General features: G+C 34.3%; 1 protein-coding gene across 4 annotated transcripts in view; it reads right to left on the minus strand.

Annotated features, from left to right (window-relative positions):
* Positions 1-25,464, minus strand: part of IL6ST (interleukin 6 cytokine family signal transducer) — a 51,895-nt gene that overhangs the window by 7,557 nt on the left and 18,874 nt on the right. For 3 of the 4 annotated variants that reach the window (XM_041765218.1, XM_041765219.1, XM_041765217.1), the window contains 12 exons: positions 20,801-21,106; positions 19,818-19,938; positions 14,156-14,322; positions 13,421-13,575; positions 11,348-11,507; positions 9,355-9,437; positions 8,392-8,602; positions 7,532-7,714; positions 5,708-5,809; positions 5,146-5,292; positions 4,690-4,830; positions 1,103-1,199 (listed from right to left, as the gene is read on the minus strand). In XM_041765218.1, the coding sequence (XP_041621152.1) occupies positions 1,103-1,199; positions 4,690-4,830; positions 5,146-5,292; positions 5,708-5,809; positions 7,532-7,714; positions 8,392-8,602; positions 9,355-9,437; positions 11,348-11,507; positions 13,421-13,575; positions 14,156-14,322; positions 19,818-19,938; positions 20,801-21,106 (1,873 nt within the window). Of the gene's footprint in view, positions 1-1,102; positions 1,200-4,689; positions 4,831-5,145; positions 5,293-5,707; positions 5,810-7,531; positions 7,715-8,391; positions 8,603-9,354; positions 9,438-11,347; positions 11,508-13,420; positions 13,576-14,155; positions 14,323-19,817; positions 19,939-20,800; positions 21,107-25,464 lie in introns of those variants that run through there. The other variant, XM_041765220.1, reaches the window with a different exon arrangement.

Genomic DNA, 25,464 nt, shown 5'->3' on the forward strand with positions numbered 1-25,464 from the left:
GAATTCTACTAGCTGCTTTCAAGCTTATTGAAGAGTAGTAAAAATCAAGACAGTATGGTATTGGGATGAATAGACATATAGATCAATTGAACAGAATTGAGAATCCACAAATCCAGACTTCCATGGATAATTGATTTTGACAAAGATATCTAGGCAATACAAGTATTTTCAGCACGTAAGGCTGGAGCAACTAACTAGTTATCTATGACAAAAAAAGAACTTTGACCCTGACCTCAGGAAATTCTGATTAGATCACAGATATATGGCTAAAATGATTATAGTTCTAGAGGAAAACAAAGAATGTATTCGTGACACTGACTTAGGTAAAGATTTCCTACACAGGACATAAAACAAGAATCAAAAAATTGATAAAATGGACTTCATGACAATTAAAAACTTTGTTTTTCTAAAGTCACAGTGAAGAAAATGAGAAAAGCCACAAGACCAGACTTTCCAAAATACATTTGACAATAATTTTGTACTCAGAATACCTAAAGAACTCCTAAGTTCAATATTAAGGCAAACAACCCAATGTAAAAATGGCATTAACACCAATAAGAAACTAGCCTAAATTAAAAATCCTGACAGTACCAAGTGTTGATAATATGAAACTGGAACTCACAGAGCTGGTGAGACTACAAGATGGTATATCTGCTTTGAAAAATAGTTTGACAGTTTCTTATAAAGTTAAATAGGCACTTACTATATGACCCAGTAATCCCACTACTAGCTTTTTCACAAGATAAATTATAACATATGTCCACACAAAGCTCTGTAGGTGAATGTTCATGGCAACATTATTCACAATAGCCCCAATTCAAAGAAACAGCCCAAATTTCCATACCAGATATATGAACAAACTTTGATAAATCTTTAGATTACTATTCAATAAATAGAAAAATAGGAGTATATGCAACAGTGAGTCTCAGAAACACTATATAAAAATAAGACTACATATTATTTGACTCTGTATGAAATCCTAGAAAAGGCAAATCTACAGTCACAGAAAACAGATCAGTGATTATGTGGGTCTAGGGGTTGAGGGAGAGAACAGAGCATAAACCCAGGAAAAAACACCAAAAATAAAAATAGGGGTACTTACAGGTCTCGCTTATTAAAGCAGAACAATACTCCCAAAAGGGTAGTCAACAGGAATGCTAAGCAAACAGGTACAACTATGGCTTCAATTTCTCCTTGAGCTAAAAAACAGAGATAAAAAGGAAAAAAAAAAAAATTGTCAGCACATGTACTAACACAAATAATGAAACCTCCCAGCCAGAGAGGACTGTTGAAAAGACAAAATACCATCCTGTTTTTTATAGCCCTTTCAAACTTAGAGGCTATTTTCTCCCCCTTTCCTTGGTAAATGATATCCTAGCCCCTTCTACCTTACACAGTTACCTGGCCACAGGGTAAGATAAACTGTATGTTGGTTAGGGGAATAAAATGACTAGTTTATCTTACTGGACAGACAATCTACCAGTAAGTTAAAGCTTCCAAACCTATTTATTACATTTATGATTTGCCCTCAGCAGAGCCTTAACAAAACCTTATCTTTGAGGTCTGTTTGAGTTCTGTGGAGAAGTGGAAAAGTTGCACTGTGATCCTCTATAAGAAATAAAGGTTCAGGGGATCCCTGGGTGGCGCAGCAGTTTAGCACCTGCCTTTGGCCTAGGGCGCGATCCCGGAGACCCGGGATCGAGTCCCACATCGGGCTCCCGGTGCATGGAGCCTGCTTCTCCCTCTGCCTGTGTCTCTGCCTCTCTCTCTCTCTCTCTCTCTCTCTCTCTCTCACTGTGTGCCTATCATGAATAAATAAAATTAAAAAAAATTAAAAAAAAAAAAGAAATAAAGGTTCAAGCAAAATTTTTAGTAGTTATTTACTATTTTGAAATAGATGTCATTGGGGCACCTGAGTGGCTCAGTTGGTTAAGCGTCTAACTCTTGATTTTGGCTGAGGTCATGATCTCAGGGTGGTGGAACTGAGTCCTGTATCAGGCTCTGCACCCAGCAAGAGGTCTGCAGGAGATTCTCTCCCTCTTTCTGCTCCTCCCTCTCCCCTACCACATGCTCGCTCATGTGTGCTCTCTCTCTCTCAAATAAGTAAGTAAATCTTAAAAAAAAAAAAAAAAGATGGCATATCTGATAAACGGCTAAGGATTTATAAGTATCTTTTTTTTTCTTTAAGATATTACTTATTTGAGAGAGAGAAGAGAGCACAGGAGGTGAGGAGGAGCAGGAGAGAGAGAAACAGGCTTCTTGCTTAGTGGGGAGCGCTAGACAGGGCTTGATCCCAGGGCTCCAGGATCATGACCCAAGCCAAAGGCAGATGCTTAACCAACTGAGCCACCCAGGTGCCCCAGAATTTTTAAGAATCTTAAGCACCAGGAGTGGAAGCACCTAAAAACCAGTAAGCATAAGATTTCTAAATAGCAGATGATCCCTAATCTGCATTTAAAAGAGGGCTGACTTAATCAAATGAATCACTAACTGGATAGTTTATGTTGTGGAGATATTTTTTAATGATTTATCTTCTGGTTGTCTCAGGTTAACTCCTCCAGTCTCCTTCTAATTAGTATTTTATGGGAAAAATTTATAAAATATTGGAGTCACATACTATTCATTTACTCTAATCTTTGTACCACACATATCCCTTTGTAGGTAACTTGATTTTCTATGAAGCCTAACACAAATCAGTAAATCAGATCAACAGACTATAGATTGGCATATACTAACTCTTGTACACTCAGGTTTCATATATATACCAAATTGAATTCAGGCAGAACCTTTCTTTACTGCTGCTCAATTTACTATGTTCTTATGTCTTGGACCTTTGCTCATTCTGTCCTAAGATGCCCTCCTCTTCCTATTTGTCCACATACTAATCTTGAGGCTCAAGTACTCTCTCCTTTCTTTGAAGATGAAACTCCTCCCCTTTAAATTCCTACTCTATCTACTGCCTACACAGCGCAAATGCTTTTCCATTTAATTATTTTACTTATGCTGTATTTCTTCAAATAAGCTGTAAGGTCCTTTGGGAGCATGTTTTACGACGAAGTCATAATAGATCCATAAAACAATAAACAGATCAGAGAAAACAGCAGATGATGAAGTAATCCTAACACATATGCTCTAATTTTTAGAAAAAAATGTATGCATAGAAAATACTAGAAGAATATACAAATATGTTAAGAGATTATTCTGGATGAGGGATTAGAAGTGATTTTTCTTTTCTGTATTTTACGGTATAGTTTAGAGGACAATATAGGATGCAGTCTACTCCCATTAATGAATGTTACTTTCATAATCTGGATAATATTTTAAAAGTTTATTTTTTTCTAAAGATCAATTTCAAATATTACTTGTTACATATATATTTTGTTAATATGTCACCATAAATCTTATTCAGAAATTATATTCATTACTGGCTATCCCAGCAAAGCTCAGGATCTTTTATCATCTATTTTATGTAATTATTCATTCATTTTCTCTTTCAGCAACCATTCAATCAACAAGGGATATGGAGTTTCTATTTATCAATTGCTGTGCTGGTACTTGGGGATGGGGGTTACAAATACAATTATAATAAATTAAGGTAATTTCTGTAATGATTAAAAATGTAGTAGGACTAAAGAATGCAGCTTCAGTCTGTCATAGGGATGCTACAGGAACAGGCAAAACAAGAGAAGGTGAGTAGGAAAAGACAAAAAGATGGAGAAAATCATGAGAAGCTTAGGGTCAAGGAAAGAGACTATGAAAGGGCATGCAAAAGCAGTAATTAGAAGACATGATCAACAGGACTTTATACTTGGCTTATGAAGCATAAAGAAAGGAAGAAATTTACTATATCCTTATCTAAATTTCTGGCTTTGGCAAAGACTTGCATGCGGCAGGGAAAAGAGAAATGTATTCGGGAAGGAGAGAAAGGATGGCTGAAGTCATGGACAGGGAGTGTGAACAGGTAGATAATAAAATAGGATTGAGAACAGAGTTCTGGAAAATACAAACCATTTTTAAAAAGAGTGAAAAGGAGGCCAAGAAGGAAGTAGAGAGGGAGAAGACTCAGGAGAAGGAGAATAAATTTGCTATTACAAAAAGAAGTTAGAAGAACCAAGGGAAGAGGCAGTTTCAAGGATGGAGAAGCCAAGAGTCAAATGCTGAGAAGTACAGAAAAAAGAAGACTAAAAACATGCTCTGGAGATCATAACTAGGAGGTCTTCCCTGAGTGACATCAGGGAGATTTCAGTGGAGTGGTGGGTTGGAGTCCTGTTTTTAGCAAGTTAAAGACTGAGTGGAGGAATGGAAGTGGAGCCTGCAAGAGTGGACTCATCTTTCCAGTAACCTGCCTATAAAAAGAAGCAATAAGAGAAGGAGGAAAGAGACCACAGTTGACTTTAGCCAGTGAATATATGAACCACTTAGAAAGAAACACAAATTCCTTTGGCATTTATAGAGTATAGATGAAATCAGTCAGAAGCAGTTCATGAAATAACAGAGGTGAGTTTTGACAGTTTAAAGAAACCACCAAAATCAGACAAACAGTACAAAGACCATTATTTATGGACAGTGCATTTCTATGAATCCAAAGACGCACTTTTAACAAAATTTTAGCTTATTAACTAAGCTGGTTTTTAATCTGATTAAATTTTAAAAAGAAAAAAGAAAAGAGCAAACATAATTATTTCTTACCAAACTTTGGTGTAGTAAAAGTGAATTCTGGGCCATCCTTTCCACCTTCGTCTGTGTATGCTGCCATTCGTACCATGTACAAAGTGTCACTGGTCAAAGAGGACAGTGTATATTCTGTGTGGGAAGAATCCACATTCACAGCTAGAAGAAATCAAGAAGTGTGCTTTATTACTACTCAATGTTTCTGCTTGATTTGGCTTTTATTTGACATTGCAAAAGTATTAAAAAGGAATAAAAATATATTTTTCAGAAAACTTTTGTATCTGACAATATTTTACAATCACAACACAGTATGTCTTCAATATAACCATGAAAGCCACCACAAGGCATGTTCTCAGGTGTCTCTTTTCTGAGGATAATATACCCTACTAAGATGTATAACATAAGGTGAGACTTAATATCTAAAAGCTTAAGAAATAAACCCCAGTAATTCTTAATAACTGATAGTTTCATTACCAGTTTCATTTCCAATGATTGTTCTATAAAATATAGTATAATTTCGGATAAATCCATTCTGAACATCAACAGGAAGTTGGTCCCACTCTAAGACAGCTTCATTTTTCCCCACTTTTTTTGTCCGAACAGTAGGTCCTTTGGAAGGTGCTAGAACAGAATAAAAGTATTTGAGAACTGAAAATCATTACGACTCAGTCTATCACTAAAATTTGCCAAAATTTCATTATTATGATATTTGAACATTATGAGACACCCCCTTATTTTAAAAAGATAAAATGTCTTTGTTAACAGAAATTTCAACACATTTCATTTTTTAAAAAAGATTTTATATATTCCTGAGAGATAGAGAGAGAGAAAGAGAGAGAGAGAGAGAGAGAGAAAGAGATAGGCAGATAGGCAGAGACACAGGCAGAGGGAGAAGCAGGCTCCATGCAGGGAGCCTGATGTAGGATTCGAACCGGGTTTCCAGGATCACGCCCTGGGCCGAAGAAGGCAGGCGCCAAACCGCTGAGCCACCCAGGGATCCCTCAATACAATTCAAAGAAAATGAATTTGGACTTACGAGCTTGCTTAAGGTAAGCTTTTATCGACTCAGTGCTTCCTGGCCCATCAGCATATACTGGAGTAACTGTTATCAAATAACATTTGCTCTCTGCTAGGTTTCCTAAAGAAAGAATAGGAGAGTAAGCATTTTTCCCCCCATAAGAAAAAAGAGTCTAATTCCATTATTTATTTTTACATTATAATTTCATGGTTATTGAACTTTCTTTTCTAACTGCAGTTTTTAAAGTAAGCATTGCTTTTTGTGTAATGGATTCAAGCTTAATAGAGTAAAGCTGTTTATGAAAGTAAAAGCTTACTTTTATTGCCAATATGATGTATATAAAAAATATACTGTCAGTAAAAGTAATTATATTTATATCCAGAACTTCTAAAATACTGATTTAGAATTATCCTTGGCCTTATAGCTTGACAGTGTTTGTATATATTAACTAATTATCTGAGAACTGCCTAAAGACTCACTGGTAGGAGCTAGGAAAATGGTCCTGGTTTGTCAGGCAACTGGGAAAAAAAGAATTCATGTAATTTCCCCCAGAAAGTAAAAAAAGTTTCAGAATAAAAAGTTATCTTGAATATCTCTTTATAATCTCTTCAAATTAACAAAGTATCTATTCCTTTAATATACAATAGTAAAATCTTTTTTTAATCTTTCTTTTTATATAGAATTTTATCTGTCCACAACAGAAAATAAGGTATTTGTTATACTGAAGCTTATACATTCAACAAGAACTTTTATTTCCTTAAGTATTATTCATAAAGTTATATATGCTCTTTTGCTTTCTTAAACAGAGTAATTTTACTTTTTCTTGACTCAATATTATCAGGAAGATAATGATTAAGTGTTATATTTTGCTGTAATACAGTGATGTTGTAAGAGCTATTGAGCTTTGGGGCTCCCTGTGCAACCTGAAGGTCTCTGGAGATTATGCCATGCTTTCTTAAAAACATTTCTACTGTCCAGTTACTATCAACATGTATCTTCTCTCTAGCTCCACCTGGTTTTTAATTTGATAAGGCTGATAAACAATAAGATTTATTAAAATTGTTTAATAAATAAGAGGTTAATGAGGGCCAAACAGTCTATTTTATAAATAAAACTCACAAACTTTATGGCAGATATGTTCTTGTTTACAGCTTTTCTCTAATTAATCCTATTATTCATAGCTGAATTCTGTTTATCCTTCTTCACTAAAAAAACCCCAAAAAACCAAAAACCCAGATTCAAGCAGAATGTTTTCTCTTTAAAGTTGTTTTATCACTTTAAAATTATGTAGTAAGTTGTACCTTAAAACAAAGAGCAATCCACCATTTTGGAGCTCTACAACATCATTACTTTCTGTCCTCCATTACAACTTACAGTTAAAAGACATAAGGAAATCTGAGTTCTAGTTCTGGTTCCCCTATTCAACATTTTTAAGAGGTTAACAAGTCATTCAGATGCTACAAGAAATTATTTTCTCACTGCAGGAGTAGCGAGTTAAATCAGGTACAGAAAACATGCAACTAAGTACCATCAGAGGTCAGATTAGATTTCTCTTCCTTTACCGTTAAGTGTTTCTTTGATGATCAAAATACTTAATTATAAAAAGAAGATACTACTAACCCCATTTTGTTGATAAACAGACCCTACAATTGAGAGAGGTTAAATGTGACAGTGTGAGAGTCACACATCTAGAAAACTAGATGTAACCAGTAACTGCCATAAATTGACAATCTTTTCAATGGACCACAACATCTATAAAGCATGAAAAAATATGTAAAAGAAAAATCTATCTGAAGAGTTACACAAAGGATATCAATTTAAATTTATTCTAGCCGGGTATACCTCTTAAATAGGTGCGGTGTACGGTACCATCTTCTTGTTGCCAGTCTTGGATACAAGGTGCTTTATCTGATAATACACACCACTCAAGTATGTATTTGTTTACAGATTCATTTGGAGCAGTCCATTCTACCCAAAGCATATTATCTTTGGGAAATGCTTTAAGATCCGTTACAGGGCGAGTAGCTTTAAAACAAAGTTTGAATACTAATATGATAAATGAACATTTAAAAATTTGAAATTTTGATATTTTACATTTGCTTGACCATGTAACCTTGCTATCGAATTTTGTAGCTTATAATTTTACTATGTATTTTCATGAATAAAAGCACTTTATTATAATTTACACATAGATAATTTATTTTGAAATGAAAATTTTCTCAAAATTCTTCGAATCTTTTCTATAGGTAAATGGCAATTTTTCTTCTTTAAAGCAATAAACAATATATCTAAGTGATATTTTTCTATGGTTCCCAGAGCCTTAAAGTAATATTTAAAAAGCCAGATAAGAAATCAGAAAATTACTTCAAAGTTTAAGTGAGGTGCATAATAATGGAACAAACTATGTGGCTGTTGACTTAGAATCATTATGTATTATGCCTTAGAATATCTTATATATATATATTTTTAAAGATTTTATTTGTTTATTCATGAGAAACACAGAGAGAGACAGAGACACAGGCAGAGGGAGAAGCAGGCTCCAGGCAGGGAGTCAGATGTGGGACTCGATCCCAGGTCTCCAGGATCATGCCCTGGGCCGAAGGCGATGCTAAACTGCTGAGCCACCTGGGTTGCCCCTGTCTTATATATTATCAACTGCCATTTTCCACCCGTAAGTCCGACTCCATCTCACAGACACAAACCTTGAAAGTCATAGGCAGGGATAGTTAAAACAGCTGCATTTGATTTGCCAACCAGATTTCTTGCTGTCAGAGTCGCTATATAACGATCATTTGTGATGTTTACTGTCCATTTTGTGTCATTAACTGTGTAATTCTGCAAACGTGATTTCCATCTTGTGAGAGTCACTTCATAATCCAAAATTTTTCCATTAGCTTCAAAAGGAGGCAATGTCTATAATAAGATAGTTTATTTTTTAAAATATGTTTAACAACTCTTTAATAAAGCTAATCATTTTTCTCGATGTTCACAAATTTTGTTATGTCAAACCTCTAAATGTTTAACTGAAAGGTACTGGCAACCTTATTTACAACTCACTATCCTAAGTAAAACTACTACATAGTAAATGAGTAAACCTATGACTTTGACTAGGCAGGAAAGTAGCACCATTTTGTTAGCTTTTAGTTCTGTATAGGTTTCTGCACTGTGACTATCTGGCCCTAAATTATTTTATGCTTGAGTATTTTTCTTTCTTTTTTTTTTCTTTGTATGATACACTTGCATTTATGGAGTTGACAATAATTCTTTATTTCCTATTACTGGCATAATTTTATATTTCCTATTACTGGCATACATATTATATTTCCTATTACTGGCATACATTTTGATTACTCAAAACCTCTAATAATTATTTTCTATGAAACTGAGGAAGTTCAATGATAGACAAGAACCTTCTTTTTTTTTTTTCTGACAAGATCCTTCTTATAAAACTTCCATAGACTTGTCCTAAATTATCTATGAGATATAACCTGCAGCTTATGCTCTTTTATGTAGTACACACGAAGCTTTGTGTTTGTATGTTATCAAATGTTTTCCTGATATTAAGATGAATAAAAATTGAAGTTAAAAAACTATACTCATAATGCCATATAAAATGTATTTATGTAAGTGAAAAAGAATATAAACATGCAATTTTTGTTTTTTACCTTCCATATGAGTTGTACAGATCTATAGCCATGAGTATGAGATGGCTCTATCTTATACCAGAAACTTGGTGCCTTGGATGGTCCTAAAGAAATGACATAAACTTTTTAAAGTAAAAGTTTTTAACATTAAAATATAATCCCAGGGATTATGCTTATTTTGTTCTTAATATTCTTGCCCTTCAGTCACATGGTATCTCTCTGTTTAAACTAGCATTTTTCCGCACCCTAGCATGCTATGCCTGGGTCTTCCTTTAGTCAGAATGACAGATAGCTTGATAATTTAATTATGCTGGAATGCTTTTCTAATCTTAAAATTGTAAAGCTACAAATATATCCTAAGGTATAACCAAAGATGCATCACCATTTCTTACTGCTAAAAATCAAGTTGAAAAATTATATTTAGATATATACTTAAAACTCCTGAATTCATATATGTAAGAATACAAAACAAAATAAATGGGGTAAATGTGGGTTAAGTTTATTACCTTATGTTGGGATGATTGTTTATAGGATATAATAAAAATGAATTCACAGCATTTTCTGATAATCACCAACCAATGTGAAAAATGAAAGTCCAGTTTATAAAACCAAGTATCAAATGCTAGTAATTAGGTTTTAAAAACTCCTATGGAATCAACTGATTTTTCAAAATTTTTATAAATGCAATTATAAGATATGGCACTCAATAGAATAAAAAAGGATCTGAACAAAATCTAAGCAGTGATATGCTGATTATAAAAAGGTAATTATGGAGGACAAAATAGAGAAAAAAAGGCAAGGCAGATGAGGGAGGCTGGGGCCAAGGCTGCCAGTACAGGGGGTTCAAACAGATATACATACATGAGTATACAAAATAAAGACCAAGAAACTATAAGACATGTTACAGGCCAGAAAGACTTCCTAACATAAGAAGAACCTAGAGGCATCATTCATTAAGTTGAAGAAATGCTTAATCTAATGGTTCATCATTTTCCAGGTATCTCTTTGATAAAGATTATGTAGTACCATCTCTCCAGAAAATACATATAGGCACTAGCCATAATATTTTGTCTACACTTTAAAGTAGTTCTGGAACCTACCCCTCACACTCCCCAGACTGATTCACTAACTTTCAACGCCCCAATTATTCCAGTAGAATTCCTGGCCAAGACAAAAAAATCCGGTTAAGAACTCCCAAATCAGCAATAGCAGAATTGCTTTCTTTCATGTCATTTATGAGAATAAAAGAAAATTCTTTGTGAAGAAGGGCACTTTACTTTTCTATCTTTCACACATTGACTTCACTATCTAGTGGAGCTGGAAATGAAAGAATAGAGGTGGTTATAGGAGGATTTACAGACATAGCTGTTGCCATTGACACATGAAAGGTGAGACTATTAAAGAAAAATGTTCAAAAAGAAAAATCTTTATGCCACAGGACTATTTCTTGACTGCTACAAAAGAACTCAGTGATGTTAACTGCTCTGGGCAGGGAATCTTACCTTAGACCCTATACCCGTTAGGATTCTGTACTATATGCCCTATATGATCATGGAGGGAAAAAAGGAAAATGAAAATAAACCAACGAAAACTCTAGGGTCCTTTTCAAGGGGTTTAAGTGCTGGTAGAAAAAAACATAATAGTATAAACATATTTATGATAGTGAGGGACTATGGTACATTTTGTTAGTATGATTTTAATGACTCAGGATATGATTCTCTATATAGGGACATCTCTGAACCACTGTCCTTTAATAAAATGTTCTAGACTTAACTGTTAGGTCAACAGTTTTCTCATGGTCATTCCATGATAATTTTCTTTATTAAAAATCAAATAGATTTATACTATCAATGTACATTTTATATCTTGATGTCCTTAAAATAAAACTGTAACATGTAAATTTGAATAAAATAATCACAAAAATAAAGCAATGAGGTCTTAATTATTAAAGCCAGGCACAATGCATAGCCGCAATTCCAAAACCTTTATTTCTTCATATATCTTAATTACTCACTATCTTCATATGTGATACCACTTGCTTCTTCACTCCAGTCACTCCAGAATCCTTTACCATCTTCCTTCATACAACGAATCCTAAACACATATTCTGTAAAAGGTTTAAGGTCCTGGACAGTGAATGAGTATCGGGTGGATGCTGTATCTTCAGGAGGAATCTGAAATCAAAGCACATCAGCCAACAAAAAATCCAGTGGTATTTATTGTAAGGGTCCTAAATTCCCTAAGATTTTAGAAAGTGATTTAATGAAATGAGAATAAACTCAAGTTCTGGAAAGAAATAAGTGCAAGTCCAAAAGCAGTCTAAATTAGTGAAGTTAATAGATTTAGGAAGTATGGAAGTATCTATTATTAATCATTTATTTTTATTTCTTTCTTCCATGGGGCCTCTACCACTTAGCAGGAAAAAGATGGTATGTTCCAATTAGAATTTAATTCAAGAAGAGTTTACTAAAGGAAGTATGGGCAGAATGGAGGTAAACCTTAGACAGTGGTCAGGACTTTGGGGCTTGTAGCTATTATCACCCGTAGGCCCAAATGAGGTGAGATTCCAGAAACTGGGAGAAGAGGGTCAATTGGGGTTAACTTGAGAGGAGCAGTGGCCTTAGGTTGAAAGACATGGGCAGCTCCAGGAAGGAAGCAGGGAAAATAAATATGCTGATCTCACTTTTCTTCCCTCCTCTCTCATCAGACCCTCTGGCTCCCACTAACCATATTCATGAGGAAACCAGAGAGAATGTGAATCCACAGATGAAATTCATATGGATCAGCATTCCAAGACAGAGTAAGGTAGAGAAGAACAGAGTACAGCTCTGGATAGGCAAAAGGAAGACATCCAGCTCAATCAAGAAAAGCAAAAGGTATCATTGTATATAAACTTGGTTTTCGGGAAAAGAGAATATATAGATAACTGATTGTACTACTCTGAGATTTCAATATTGAAAACAAAATAGGGTTGTCAACTTTTTTGTATCAAAGAATTAAGATACTATGATATTAAAAAATATTTTGAAGTTCAGGTATGTATACTCTCTGTAAAACATGAGGCATTGAGCCATTTTCATTTGTTGCTTTTTCTAATTTTATTTTGAGTAGCCTTTTAGATAAGTGGAATGGAGAGCAGAAGTACTAAGGTCATGGGCTCAAATCCCTTATGAGCTCATTATTGCAACCAGAGAAAGCAAAAGCATACTGTTAGTGACAAATGAAGCTATAACAAAGAATATCACTGGGGAGCACAAAGCTATGGTGATCGTCTTTTAAACAGTTCCAAGCACTTCTTTCGGTGACAGCATCATCTTTGGCTCACTGTTCCTTTTCAGTCCTATAAGTTCCCAACAACTCCTTCCTCTACTAAGAGGTTGACAAATTTTCTAAAAATGGCTAGATAGTAAATACTTTAGGCTATGGGTCAGATGGTCTCCGCTCTAACTACTCAACTTGTGCACTGTAGCACAAAATAGCCAAAGACAATATTAAAAAAAAAGAGTGTGGCTGTGTTCCAATAACATTTTATTTATAAAAATAAAGCAGGCTGAAATTGGCTTGCAGATGTAGCTTGCCAAGCCCTGCTCTACTTCAGTTATATAATCTCTTCATATATTCCCCCACTTAATATGCTTATTTTTTATGTTCCTTTAACCTTCCATCAAAAGTATTATTTCTGGGGTACCTGGGTGGCTGAGTCAAAGTGTCTGCCTCTGGCTCAGGTGAGGACCTCAGAGTCCTGGAATCAAGCACCACCTTGGGTTCCCTGCTCAGTGGGGAGTCTGCTTCTCCCTCTGCCTCTCCCCCCAGCCCATATGTTTTCTCTCTCAAATAAATATATAAAACCTTAAAAAAAAAATACTATTCCTTATCACCTTGTATCGCTTCCATACTTCACTTAAAAGCTACTGTACTCAGTAAAACTCTATTTTTTATCTGAAAGTCCTCCTGTTTGCCCTTATGAAATATAGAACAAGAGGAGATGTCAAGCAAAATATTTCATATAACCACAATCTTAGGACACTGAGACTTTTAGGTTAGAGGGATCCAAGACTATTTGCATAAACAGTAACTTGAAATTTACCTGGCTCCAAGTTGAGTCATCTCTGGTCCTATACTGAATGTTATATTTCAGTCCTATAAAACCCTGAATACTTGAGTTGATCCATGTCAATTTTAAGATACTGGACAGTTCCTCTGAGTTGCTTACTGACAAATTATGTGGTGGACTGGGCTTCACTAAAGAAAAAAAAATAAATCTGAATGTTTATCATGGTTTATTTTTACAACTTCTTACATAAAATCAAACATACTCCTTATATTTTCTTTATTTCACAATATTCATTCTTACCAAATGAACTAATTTTTTTGAAAACAATGCAATGTCATACTAATGAAGAGCAAAGGTTTCTAAAGAAATCTTACTTTTCTTTGTCAATTTATTATATGCTCGTTAATCTTTTTAGGTTCAGTTATCAAAAGTATTTATGATATATGTATAGAAAAAGACAATAAAAATCAAACATGTATACTATGATTACTATGTTATAAAATGTTTGAAAATTGCATAAATACTAACAGGTAACATTCAAAGTGAAAACTGCTATAAGTACAGTTAGATTATTGAGATTTTTCCAGATTATTTTTAATGTTGTTGATAAAATGAATTTTTAAAAGTCACTAAGATAGTAAGTGCTTGTTTCTATATTAATTTAAATCTAAAAACCACTTTATTTATTTATTTATTGGATAAAACCACTTTAATTAATAAGCCACTCTATATATCCTAATAAGTTCTAAAATTCAGGTTTATAACTACCTTTATCTACAGGATCAAAATTGATATGATCTGACGTAACCTTCCCAAGGGCATTCTCTGCTTCTACCCAGACTTCAATGTTGACAAAATACACAGGAGAATAATCAACAGTGCATGAGGTGGGGGTGTCACGTTTTGTTTTACAATCAGCAAACTTCTCTGTTGCCCTAAATACAAAAATGGAAGAATCAGTCATTAAAAATAGATTCTAAAAAATTAGAGTGAAAAAGGTTACTTGATGAGACCCAGATTATTACAGCTTGAAATAAAATTTCTTAAAAATATGCTTTCCTTTAAAACTGAGTTTGATCTATATTTTAAAACACATTATTTTTGAATTGTTACTCCAAGAACACTATTACATTTAGAATACTGTGCTCTATCCCCAATTATACTTCTCTAAAAATCATCTATTTCCTGTAATCTTACTACTATTTCTTTCCATTCCAGAAAACTCTACCTACAATGCCTTTCTTTAAGTATAATACGTTTTTTTCTGAACACAATATGCTAGGGGGACAGGGATAAAAATTTCTGTCAACCCCAGAAAAATCCCATTAGCCTCTTTGCAGTCAAACCGAGGCAAAAGCTTTCTAATTTCTATCACCAAAAAAGTTTCAAGTGATACTACTATTTACTCATTTATATTTAAATTATGCATCAGTTAAAAAAAATACACATAGTTTTTACATAAGAGCAAGTCAAAACCACAAAACAGGAAACTTTTATGAATCACTATGATGTACACACACCTGAAACAAATAAAATATTGTATATCAATTATATCTTAATTTAAAAATTCCTAAAAATCAAAAGTAAAATGAACAAATGAACTCTTCCATTGAGTTGGTACTATAACACATAGGAAACTATTTTAAGTATATTTAAAACAGTAATTTATATATCCTTAGTGGAATAAAAACAATCTTAAAATTCTTTTTAGTATTCATATTGTTGGTGCTGTTACTGGCATTATTATTTTGCAGCTGTTATGTTTACTATGAGATAAAGCAAATGAATTATATTGGTGCTGTTGGAGAGGTTTTCAGCACAGAAAAAAAGAGATGTAGATGTTAGATGGATGAAATTAAGTAAAAACAGTCCAGATTTTAAACTAGAAACATCAGTATTAGTACATGATATATTTTACCTTAAAAACATTTTCTAGGTCTTTCTGCTGAAAAAGCTCAGAAAGAACAACCCAGTAGCAGTAAGCTCCCCTTGCACCCAGACAACAGATAGTCTCTCTCTTTTTTTTTTTTTTTTTTAAATAGTCTCTAAATAGTATTTTGTATTAAATGGAATCATGGCTACTTGGGAAATGGTTGATTTTAGGTCTGGGGCAAGACATAAGGTCTGGAAAATCATGTCATATCAGAAATGAAGGAAGCTGTCATCAAGACTAATGAGTGAAGTCAAAAGGAAAAGCCAATCTGAGTAAGTTCCTACAAACCAAAGATGGGACAATATAAGTATCAATAAAAATAATGGTAATGGACTGAAACACCTCAAATATATCTTAATATGAATTCAAAATGAAGGGAATAACCCTTCATTGTCTACCTGTGGAGGATGCTAACTCATTATAAAACTGGTTAGAAAGGGAAAACATTAATACCATTTTGCTTCTCTATATAAATGTACCTCAGGATAACCAACAGGTAATAAAAGAAAGTTTTAAGTATATCAGGTTTTAAAAAAAAGAATACCACTATTTTGTACCTCATATACAAATAATGATCACTGATGATCTCAAACCTTTAAGTGAAAAACTAATAGGAAGCAATATAGTTAAATCCCCAAAACGTTTTGCTGAGTCATAACCTTGCACAGAAGAGTATATACTGTGTGATTACATTACAGGACATTCAGAACAAGCAAAAATCTACAGTGAAAAAAATCATTTCAGTAGTTGTCTTGTGACAACTGGGATGACGTGAGATGGGGGTGGATTCGACTGGGAAGGAGCAGGAGGGAACTTTCCGGGGGTATGAATAATGTTTTATACCTTGGTAAGGGTCTGAGTTACATAACTGTACTAGTCAAAAGTTACTGACTGATACACATAAGGTATGTAAGTATATTTTAAGATACACATAAATTTTACCAAAAACCAAAAATGTACATGTAAATATCTAGTTAATTACATCTAATTAGTGATGTAAACACCAAAGTGTTTAAGGATGAATTATACTAATGCCTGCAAATCACTTTAAAATAGATTAAAAAAAAAAAAGATGGATAGGTGGGGAGAAGGATGCATAGATAAACATATATGTGATACAGCAAATATAGTAAAATGTTAATTGTATGACTTATGTGATGGGTCCGTGTAAACATTCACTAAAAAGTTCTTCCAGCTTTTATATTTGATAAAAATTGTGCCAAGAACTGTTTGTTTATGATCAATTTGTACTAGGGTATGCAGAATGTGTCACTCATGTCAAAGCCAAGTCCAGGGACACTTGAGTGGCTCAGTGGTTGAGCATCTGTCTTTGGCTCAGGGTGTGATCCCAGGGTCCTCAGATCTAGTCCTGCATTGGGTGTCTCACACTGGGCTCCCTGCAGGGAGCCTACTTCTCCTCTGCCTATGAATCTGCCCCTCTCTCTGTGTCTCTCCTGAATAAATAAATAAAATCTTAAAAAAAAAAAAAAAGCCAAGTCCAATAAACAAAAACTGTCCTTGCAAAAAAAAAAAAGGGAAATTTTATAACAAATGGATCAAGCTGACAACTGAAACCAGTGCTCAATCTTAGTACCAGAAAAACAAAAAAAATCAACCAAAAGATTTGTTAGAAATAGGAATAAATCGGCAGCCCAGGTGGCTCAGCAGTTTAGCACCGCCTTCAGCCAGGGGTCTGATCCTGGAGACCCAGGATCGAATCCCACATCGGGCTCCCTGCGTGGAGCCTGCTTCTCCCTCTGCCTGTGTCTCTGCCTCTCTCTCTCTCTCTGTCTCATGAATAAATAAATAAAATCTTAAAAAAAATAGGAATAAATTTAACTAGGGAGGTAAAAGATCTCTACTCTGAAAACTAAGACACTGATGAAAGAAATAAAAAATGCAATAAATGGAAAGGTGCCCTGTGTTAATGAATTCAAAGAATTGATATTGTTAAAGTGTTACTACCACCAAAAGCCATGTATAGATTCAATGCAGTCCTTACCAAGATTCCAATTTTTTACAAAAATAGAGAAAAACACTCTGAAAACTTATATGGAAACGCAAAAGACTGAATAGTCAAAAAAATCCTGATAAAAATAAATGCCAGAGACATCATACTACCTGATTTCAAGCTATACTACACAGTTAAAGTCATCAAAACAGTATCCTACTATCATAAAAACAAATGGACCAATGGAACAGAACTGAGAGAAATAAATCCAAGCATACTTCAACTAATTAAGCCAATTAATATTTGACAAGGGAGCCAAGAGGAATACTTGTGGAAAAGAGCCTCTTTTCAATAACTAGTGCTGGGATAATTGGATATTCACATATAAAAGAATGAAATATACTTCTATCTCATACCATTCACAAAAACTAACTCAAAATGGATTAAAGACTTAAATGTATGATCTCAAACCATGAAACTCCTAGAAGAAAACACAGGAATAAAGCTCTGTGACATGGGTCTTTGTACTGATTTTTTTTAATACAGCACTCAAAGCACAAGCAAAAATAAAAATAGACAAGTAGAACTACATGAAACTAAAAATCCACATAGAAACCATCAACAAAGAGAAAAGGCAACCTACAGAATAGGAAAAAATATTTGGAAGCCCTAGACCTAATAAGGGGTTAATATTCATAATATATTAAGAACTCATGCAACTAACAGCAAAAAACCAAATAACTCAAATAAATAATTGGCAAAAGACTTGAACAGATATTTCTCCAAAGATCTACGAAAGGGCAATAGGTACATGAAAAGACACTCAACATCACCTGTCATGGGAAGAATATTAATTAAAACCATAATGATGTATCACCTCAAGCCTGTTAGACTGGTCATCATGAAAAAGATAACAAATGTTGGTCTGCACGTGGAGCATAATGGTTCCCTTATGCTCTGTTGGTGAAACTGTAAAGTGCTAGAGCCAGTATGAAAAAACAGTATGGAAGATCCTAAAAAAATTAAAAATACAGTGGCCATGATCCAGGAATTCCACTTCTGGGGAATACATTCAAATGAATCAAAAACGCTAACTCAAAAAGGTATCAGCACCACCACCACCACCTCCCCCACCGCAAGCCCCGTTCATAGCAACATTACTTCCAACAGTCAAGACATGAAAACAACCTGAAGCGTCCATCAATAGATAAATGGATAAAAAAGTGGTACATGTACATACAATGTACTATTTATTCAGCCATTAAAAAATGAGGAAATCCTACATTTGCATTAACAGAGATACACTTTGAAGACATTATGCTAAGTGAAAGAAGAGAAAGCTACCGTATAATACATAGGAAAGATGTTAAGGGAATAAATCCTATGAGTTATAACAAGGAAAAAGTTTTCCCTTCTTTTTTTTTATTATGTCTATACGAAAAGATGGATGTTAGATTAAACCTACTGTGGTAATCACTTCACAATTTTGGTAAATCAAACCACCATTCTCTATGCCTTAAACTTATACAATAATGTATATCAAGAATTTCACAATAAAACTAGAAAAGATAAAAATGACTGACAAAAATAGTAGACATACATTGTCTAATTGCTTATTATTACTCCACTTTAAATTGTGATAAAATATGGTGTGCACCTAAAAAAAAAAAAGGCAGCAAAAGGGGAGAAAAAAGAATCAAACACTATGTGGTGTTCCTGATTAAAAGTATACACCACCCCTATGAATTATTTTTGGGGAAAAAAAGAATCCCAAATCTGATCAAGTGTCTAGATCTAATAGCAATTTCTAGGAAAAAAAAAAAAAGAGGAGTATGTTAAACAATGTGTAACTGTTACTTGAACAACTGAATTGTAAAGAAAAAGAAAGAGAAATGCATGGAGATTATTTAGATTGTGATTTGGTTACTTGTAAAAATATATACATATATTCATGATACAGCATAAGGAATAGAGTCAATAATATTTTAACAGTGTTATATGATGACAGAAGCTATGTTGTGGTATTGCCTAAGACATAGAAAAGTTGAATCATTACATTGTACAGTTGAAACTATTATAACATTGTCAACTACAGCCAAAGGAAAAAAATTGAAAAATATGTATATACATCTATTCATGAAACATCTGAGGAAAGAGGAGTTCTAAGTGAAAATGCAACAATTAAAGTATCTTCAATTATATTTTGGTATAATGGTATATAGTTATGTGTTTTAAAAAAGCATCCCTATCTTTTAGAGATATAAACTAAAATATTTATGGATGAGATGATATGGTGATATGATTTTCTTTAAGATAATATGGGGTGGGGTATATAAGACTGGTCATGAGCGGATTGTTACTGAAGCTGGATGATGAACACATGGGAATTTATTATACTTTCTATTTTTATATGTTTCAGACGTTCTAAAATAAAAGCTTAAACAAAAATATGCATTAAATATTTCCACTTGAAGAAAAAGAAACTCCAGCACAAATTACTAACTTTATAAGTTTAATAACACACACAAAAATAAAAAACAACTTGCCATTCAGATTTTAAAGTGAAGTTTGTTTCCAGGTATGTTTCCCTTCCAGGATCCCACTGACACATCATTTTCTTTCCTTCATTCACAATGCAACTCAAATTTGTAGGTTTTTCTGGTGGCACTAAAAGGGAAAAATGAGCAATTTTCAAAAAGCTTTATATCCACAAATAATATGCAATTTATATACTAACCAAGACATCTGTAACCTAAATTAGATGAAAAAAACCAAACATGAGCAAAACGTATGGACATAAAGAAAGATTAGTGATTAAAAACTTAATCTTTTCTATTTTTAGGTTAATACACATTTTCTATAACTATCACTAACTAGCATGTTTCAAATTAATTTTCTACATAAAATCAGCTTTCATTTATAAGAATATTTACTGATTCTCCATGAAGTGTATTTTAAAAAGTAATACTGCATGTTAGTAAGAGGCAATTAAATGGAAACATACGATTCACTTATACTTCTCTTCCTATTGTTTTCTGAAACTCTGCTGGAGGAAAAGCAAATACCAAATTATGGTTTTGGGGATCCAAAAATTTGACAGTCCACTCTTGGATCATATTATTTATTCTGACACAGAAGGACTTTGTCCAGTATTTATTCACTTTCTTCAGATAGTTGCTTTAAATGTGCATCTTCTCAGCAATTAAAGGATACTAAAAGTTACTATGAATACACTCAGAAGTTTCAATTTAACACTGCTTTTTTGCAGGTCTCATGTAAAACCATTTTTCTAGAAAACTGACAGATACTTGGCTTTCAGGAAAGATACAAATCTTATGTTACTCTTCAGGCTTTCTGTATATTAGTGATGCAAATGGAGTTCTACTTCAAAACGTATTTTTTTAAAACAAGTACAAAAGCCAATGAACCAACAAATAAATGCATTACCTAAAGACCAACCAGACATTACAAACGCAATTCAGTAGTCATAACAAAGTTTGAAATGAGACAAAAACAAAATAAAACTTACAGCCTGAAATTATTCTGATTCCATAAACATTCTGATCAATCTGTCCAAACGTACGAATGTTGCAAGTGAGTTGAATATTTAATAAAGATATATCTGTAAACGTGACACTAGATGCTGTTTTGTTTATGATGGTATATTGTTCTTTGGGAATAGTAACATGGTTTGTTTTCCAGAAAATATCATTAGCGTTCACATGAAAATAATCCATACATTTTTCTTTTAGCACACAAACTGCAGTGAAATTAGAACCAAGTTGTACAATTGGAGATTCAGGTTTGATATAGCCACATGGATCCAGAAGTTCACCTGAAAAGGAACAAGAGAAAATATAAAAATGGACTGAATTATTCCGGTATAAAATGATACTTCATATCAATGCAGTCCCTCAATCTTCACTAAACTACCTCTGAAAGATAGGGAAAAAGAAATACACAGTGAAAAATAATATGGCCAGAATTCAGTGCCTTGATTTGTAAAGAAATATACAAATTATAAGGCTGATGAAAAAAAATCTATCCTAGCTTTAGCCCTCTTTATAATATCCTAACTTTACTTTAAGGAAACACAAACTGTCTACAGCATGATTCATACTTACTCCACCACCAATCCTGTTCCTGTTCCAGGGTCTAAATTAAACCCCTCCAGCAAACAGGCAGTGGTAGGCTCTGTTCCTCTCTGGTCCTGAATGCTGTTGGGTGTGGATGGGGCCAGGGAAGATATTATACATTGTTCATTTATCAAAATTCAGACAACAAAGGAAACAGCAAGGGAGCAACAAAAAACATAAGAGAACAAGATGGCCAAATATATTAGTTTTAACAATAAATGAATGGGGTTAAAATCCCATATTAAAAAACAAAAAATCAGCCTGTATAAAAAATAAGTATACCACAACTATATGCTTTAACTATCACCTAACTCCATGCTGATGATAACTATATTCCTATCTCCAGCTCTAACTTCCTACTGTTTTCAATAACCTGTGAGACACATCTATCTGAGATAAGCCCTAAGTACTTTAAGATGAACACATCTAAAGGGTGCCTAGGTGGCCCAGCTGGTTGAACATCCAACTTTTGGTTTTAACTCAGGCTGTCATCTCCTGGGTGGTCGGACTGAGCTCTAAATCAGGCTCTGTGCTCAGTGGGAAGTCTGTTTGAGATTCCCCCTTTCCCCCTCCCCCCACTCACCCATCCATTCTCAAATATTAAAAAAAAAAAAAAAAGATAAATACATTTAAAACTACAAGCATCACAGTCCCTTTCAAACTTATTCTTATTTCTCTACCTCTGCTAACAGCACTATTTATATCCAGTCATCTAGGCCAGATATCTTGCAGTCACCTTCTACATCTCTTCCAACTTCCAACTTAACAATATCACTTGCAATCTTGTTGGTTCTATATTCTTAATATGTCTATCAACTTCTTTACCCCCAACCATATTTTGCCTACTGAAGTTCAAGCCATTATATTGCAGTCTGACCTCCTTCCAGTTTACCCTATATACTGCTATCAGAGTTACTGTTCAAAATGATCATGCCATTTCCCTATTTTAAATTATTTAACGGCTACCTACTACCATCAAGATAAAATCCTAAGTACTTGGCATGATTCTAGCCTCACTGCCCAGAAGCGTAAGGCAGCTTTCCCTAGAGAATCCTATTTGCCAATGGGTTCTTCGGTGATTACCCATTCTAACTAAGGTTCGGTTTTTTCATTTGGAAAATGAAGTTAATAAAAGCTATCTTAAAGAGTTTTGAGATTAAAAATTACTTATGTAAAGCATCTATAACAATGCCTGGTATTCAGCAGTCTACCAATAATAAATGGTAGCCTATCATCATTATTATTACTCTCCAGAGACAATCAAGTCACACTGATTGGGTCTGGAAGGTTCTCTCAAAATCAGCAGGAAGAATTAAAAACAGTTTTTTAGGTCAAAACTATACTCTCCTATGGAATCCCAGAACCTCTCATAAAACCTATAGTGCCCAGAGTAGGAATGTGTATTTCTCTGTTTTAAAACTTATGGGCTGTTTATATGACTTTACTATTATTTATATATGTCTACACTAAATCCCAGTGTACATATTACTCTACACAGCCAAATGTATGCAACTTCATCTTATGGTATACTAATAAGTTACCCTGTAATACTGAGCCAGTCCTTACAACTCCCTAGTCCTCACTTTATTCCTTGGTAAAATCATTCCTGTGATTTAGAGAAAGTAATAAGGAACAGTAAATATGAAATATAGTTTAAAATACTAAAGAACATAAGATGTAACTACAGACTTAGTCATTTTTAATCACACAGAATAAGAGAAATACTAGAAATGAGCAAATGTTCCAAAGTGAAACACAGGCTCATTAATTATCCTATGCCAGATTTATCTAATTTTTACAGGGCTACCAGGCTATTTGAGATTAAATTACAAAAAGCATTTTAATTTTATTGATTGATTGATTTTATTTATTCATGAGACACACACACACACACACACACACACACACACAGAGGGGGGCGGGGCAAAGACACAGGCAGAGGAAGAAGCAGGCTCCATGCAGGGAGCCTGATGTGGGACTCAATCCTAGAACTCCAGGATTTCACCCTGAGCCAAAGGCAGATGCTTAACCGCTAAGCCACCGAGGCATCCTGAGAGCATTTTAATTTTAAACAAGCATTTGATAAAGTTAGTGGGGTAATTATTCAGACAAGATGAAGAAATATAGGTTAGTATATACCATAACAGATTAACAGCTGAACATTACAAAACTGCTGATATCTGGCTGTCCTTGATCTACAAAAATAGAAATTTCATGGGTTTCGGATGCCTGGGTGGCTCAGGGGTTGAGTGCCTGCCAATGGCTCAGGGCGTGATCCTGAAGCCCGGAGATCTGCATCTGGCTTCCTATGGGGAGCCTGCTTCTCCCTCCGCCTATGTCTCTGCCTCTCTCTGTGTCTCTCATGAATGAATGAATGAATGAATGAATAAATAAATCCTTAAAAAAAAGAAATTTCATAGGTTCAAACTAAGAGATTCTTAATTGGTTGATAACTCATATATAAAAAATACTACCAAAAAAAGTCAGAGAGGTCTAAGTAGAATATGCTGAAGTCCTTGCAGCAGACTATATTTTCCAAACATGGTCATACCTATGTATTGTACCCCATACCACATGCTCTTCTTACAATGTGACCGATACCCCCAACACAAAGAAATAGGGTCAATATTCCCCTTCTTCCCTCAGATCTGTGTGGGTGCTTATGTCTGCCTCAGCCAATGGAATGTGCTATGTGACTAGCCAGACTATGAAAAGAACACAACTTTCTACTACCGTTCTTTTTCTCTTGGGACATTTGTCCTTGGAACCCACCCATGTTACAGGGAAGCCAAGGCCACAAGGGGAGACCACATGTAGTGTTCTGGCCAACAAGCCTAGCAAAGCCCGCAGCCTACAGCCAGCATCAATACTAGACATGTAAATGAATGTGCCTTCAGATAATTCTAGTCACCAATCTCTGAATATTCCAGCTGAGGCCTCAGACATCACAAAGTAAAGATGAAACAGTCCAGTTGTGCCCAACTTTATTTCTGACACACACAAACCCTGAGAGATAATTACTGTCATTTTAAGCCATGAAGTTTTTGAGTAATTTGTGAGGCAGCAATAATGTAGTCCTGCTATTCTGAACATGTTTTTAATAATTTGGCAGAAAATAGACACATATACACACACACATATCAAATTAGCAAAGGACAAGACTATGAAGAATTGCCAACACTTTGGATGGTAATACTAGAATTAAAATTATTTTATTTTTTTTTAAATTTATTTTTTTTAAATTTTTATTTATTTATGATAGTCACAGAGAGAAAGAGAGGCAGAGACACAGGCAGAGGGCGAAGCAGGCTCTATGCAACGGGAGCCCGATGTGGGATTCGATCCCGGATCTCCAGGATCGCGCCCTGGGCCAAAGGCAGGCGCCAAACCGCTGCGCCACCCAGGGATCCCTAAAATTATTTTAAAAGATTAGAACAACAGGCCAAAACTAATATAATGAAACTTGCTAGAGAGGATAATATCTCTTACTCAAGCTGAGATTAAATAAACATACAGTAAGGGAGAAATGGCTTAAAAGTAATCCATGTGAAAACCTAAGAATTTTCACTGACCAGTAGCTTACCATGAAACTATGGTCTATCTTAGCTGGCAAAAACTATGCTGATTAAATAAAAATGATGTTCAGATCAAAATAAATAATAAAATCACTATATTCAGACCATGTCCAGTTCTGGTATATTAAATTCATTTTTTTCTTAAGTGCATTTTATTCAAACCTCAATAATAATCATATAATTACTATCCTTTTTATAATGTTTACTGTGGGCCAGGCACTGTCCAGATGTCTTCAGTATAGTAACTCATATAATTTTCACAATATCCATAGGAGTCAGGAACCATTATTATCTCCATCTTATAGATCAGGAAACTGACACAAATCAAGCAACTGGCCTAGTCCTACAGCTGGTAAGTGTGAGAGGTGTGATGGTCTATTTCAAATGGGCTATGGGCAACGAAGAGAAGAATCAGTAAGGGTAATCAGCATATATAGGGTTAGAAGTCAAGTCCTATAAAGAATAATTAGGACACTGGGTAA

The sequence above is a fragment of the Vulpes lagopus genome, chromosome 8 (assembly GCF_018345385.1).
Source record: "Vulpes lagopus strain Blue_001 chromosome 8, ASM1834538v1, whole genome shotgun sequence".
Taxonomy (NCBI): Eukaryota; Metazoa; Chordata; class Mammalia; order Carnivora; family Canidae; genus Vulpes; species Vulpes lagopus.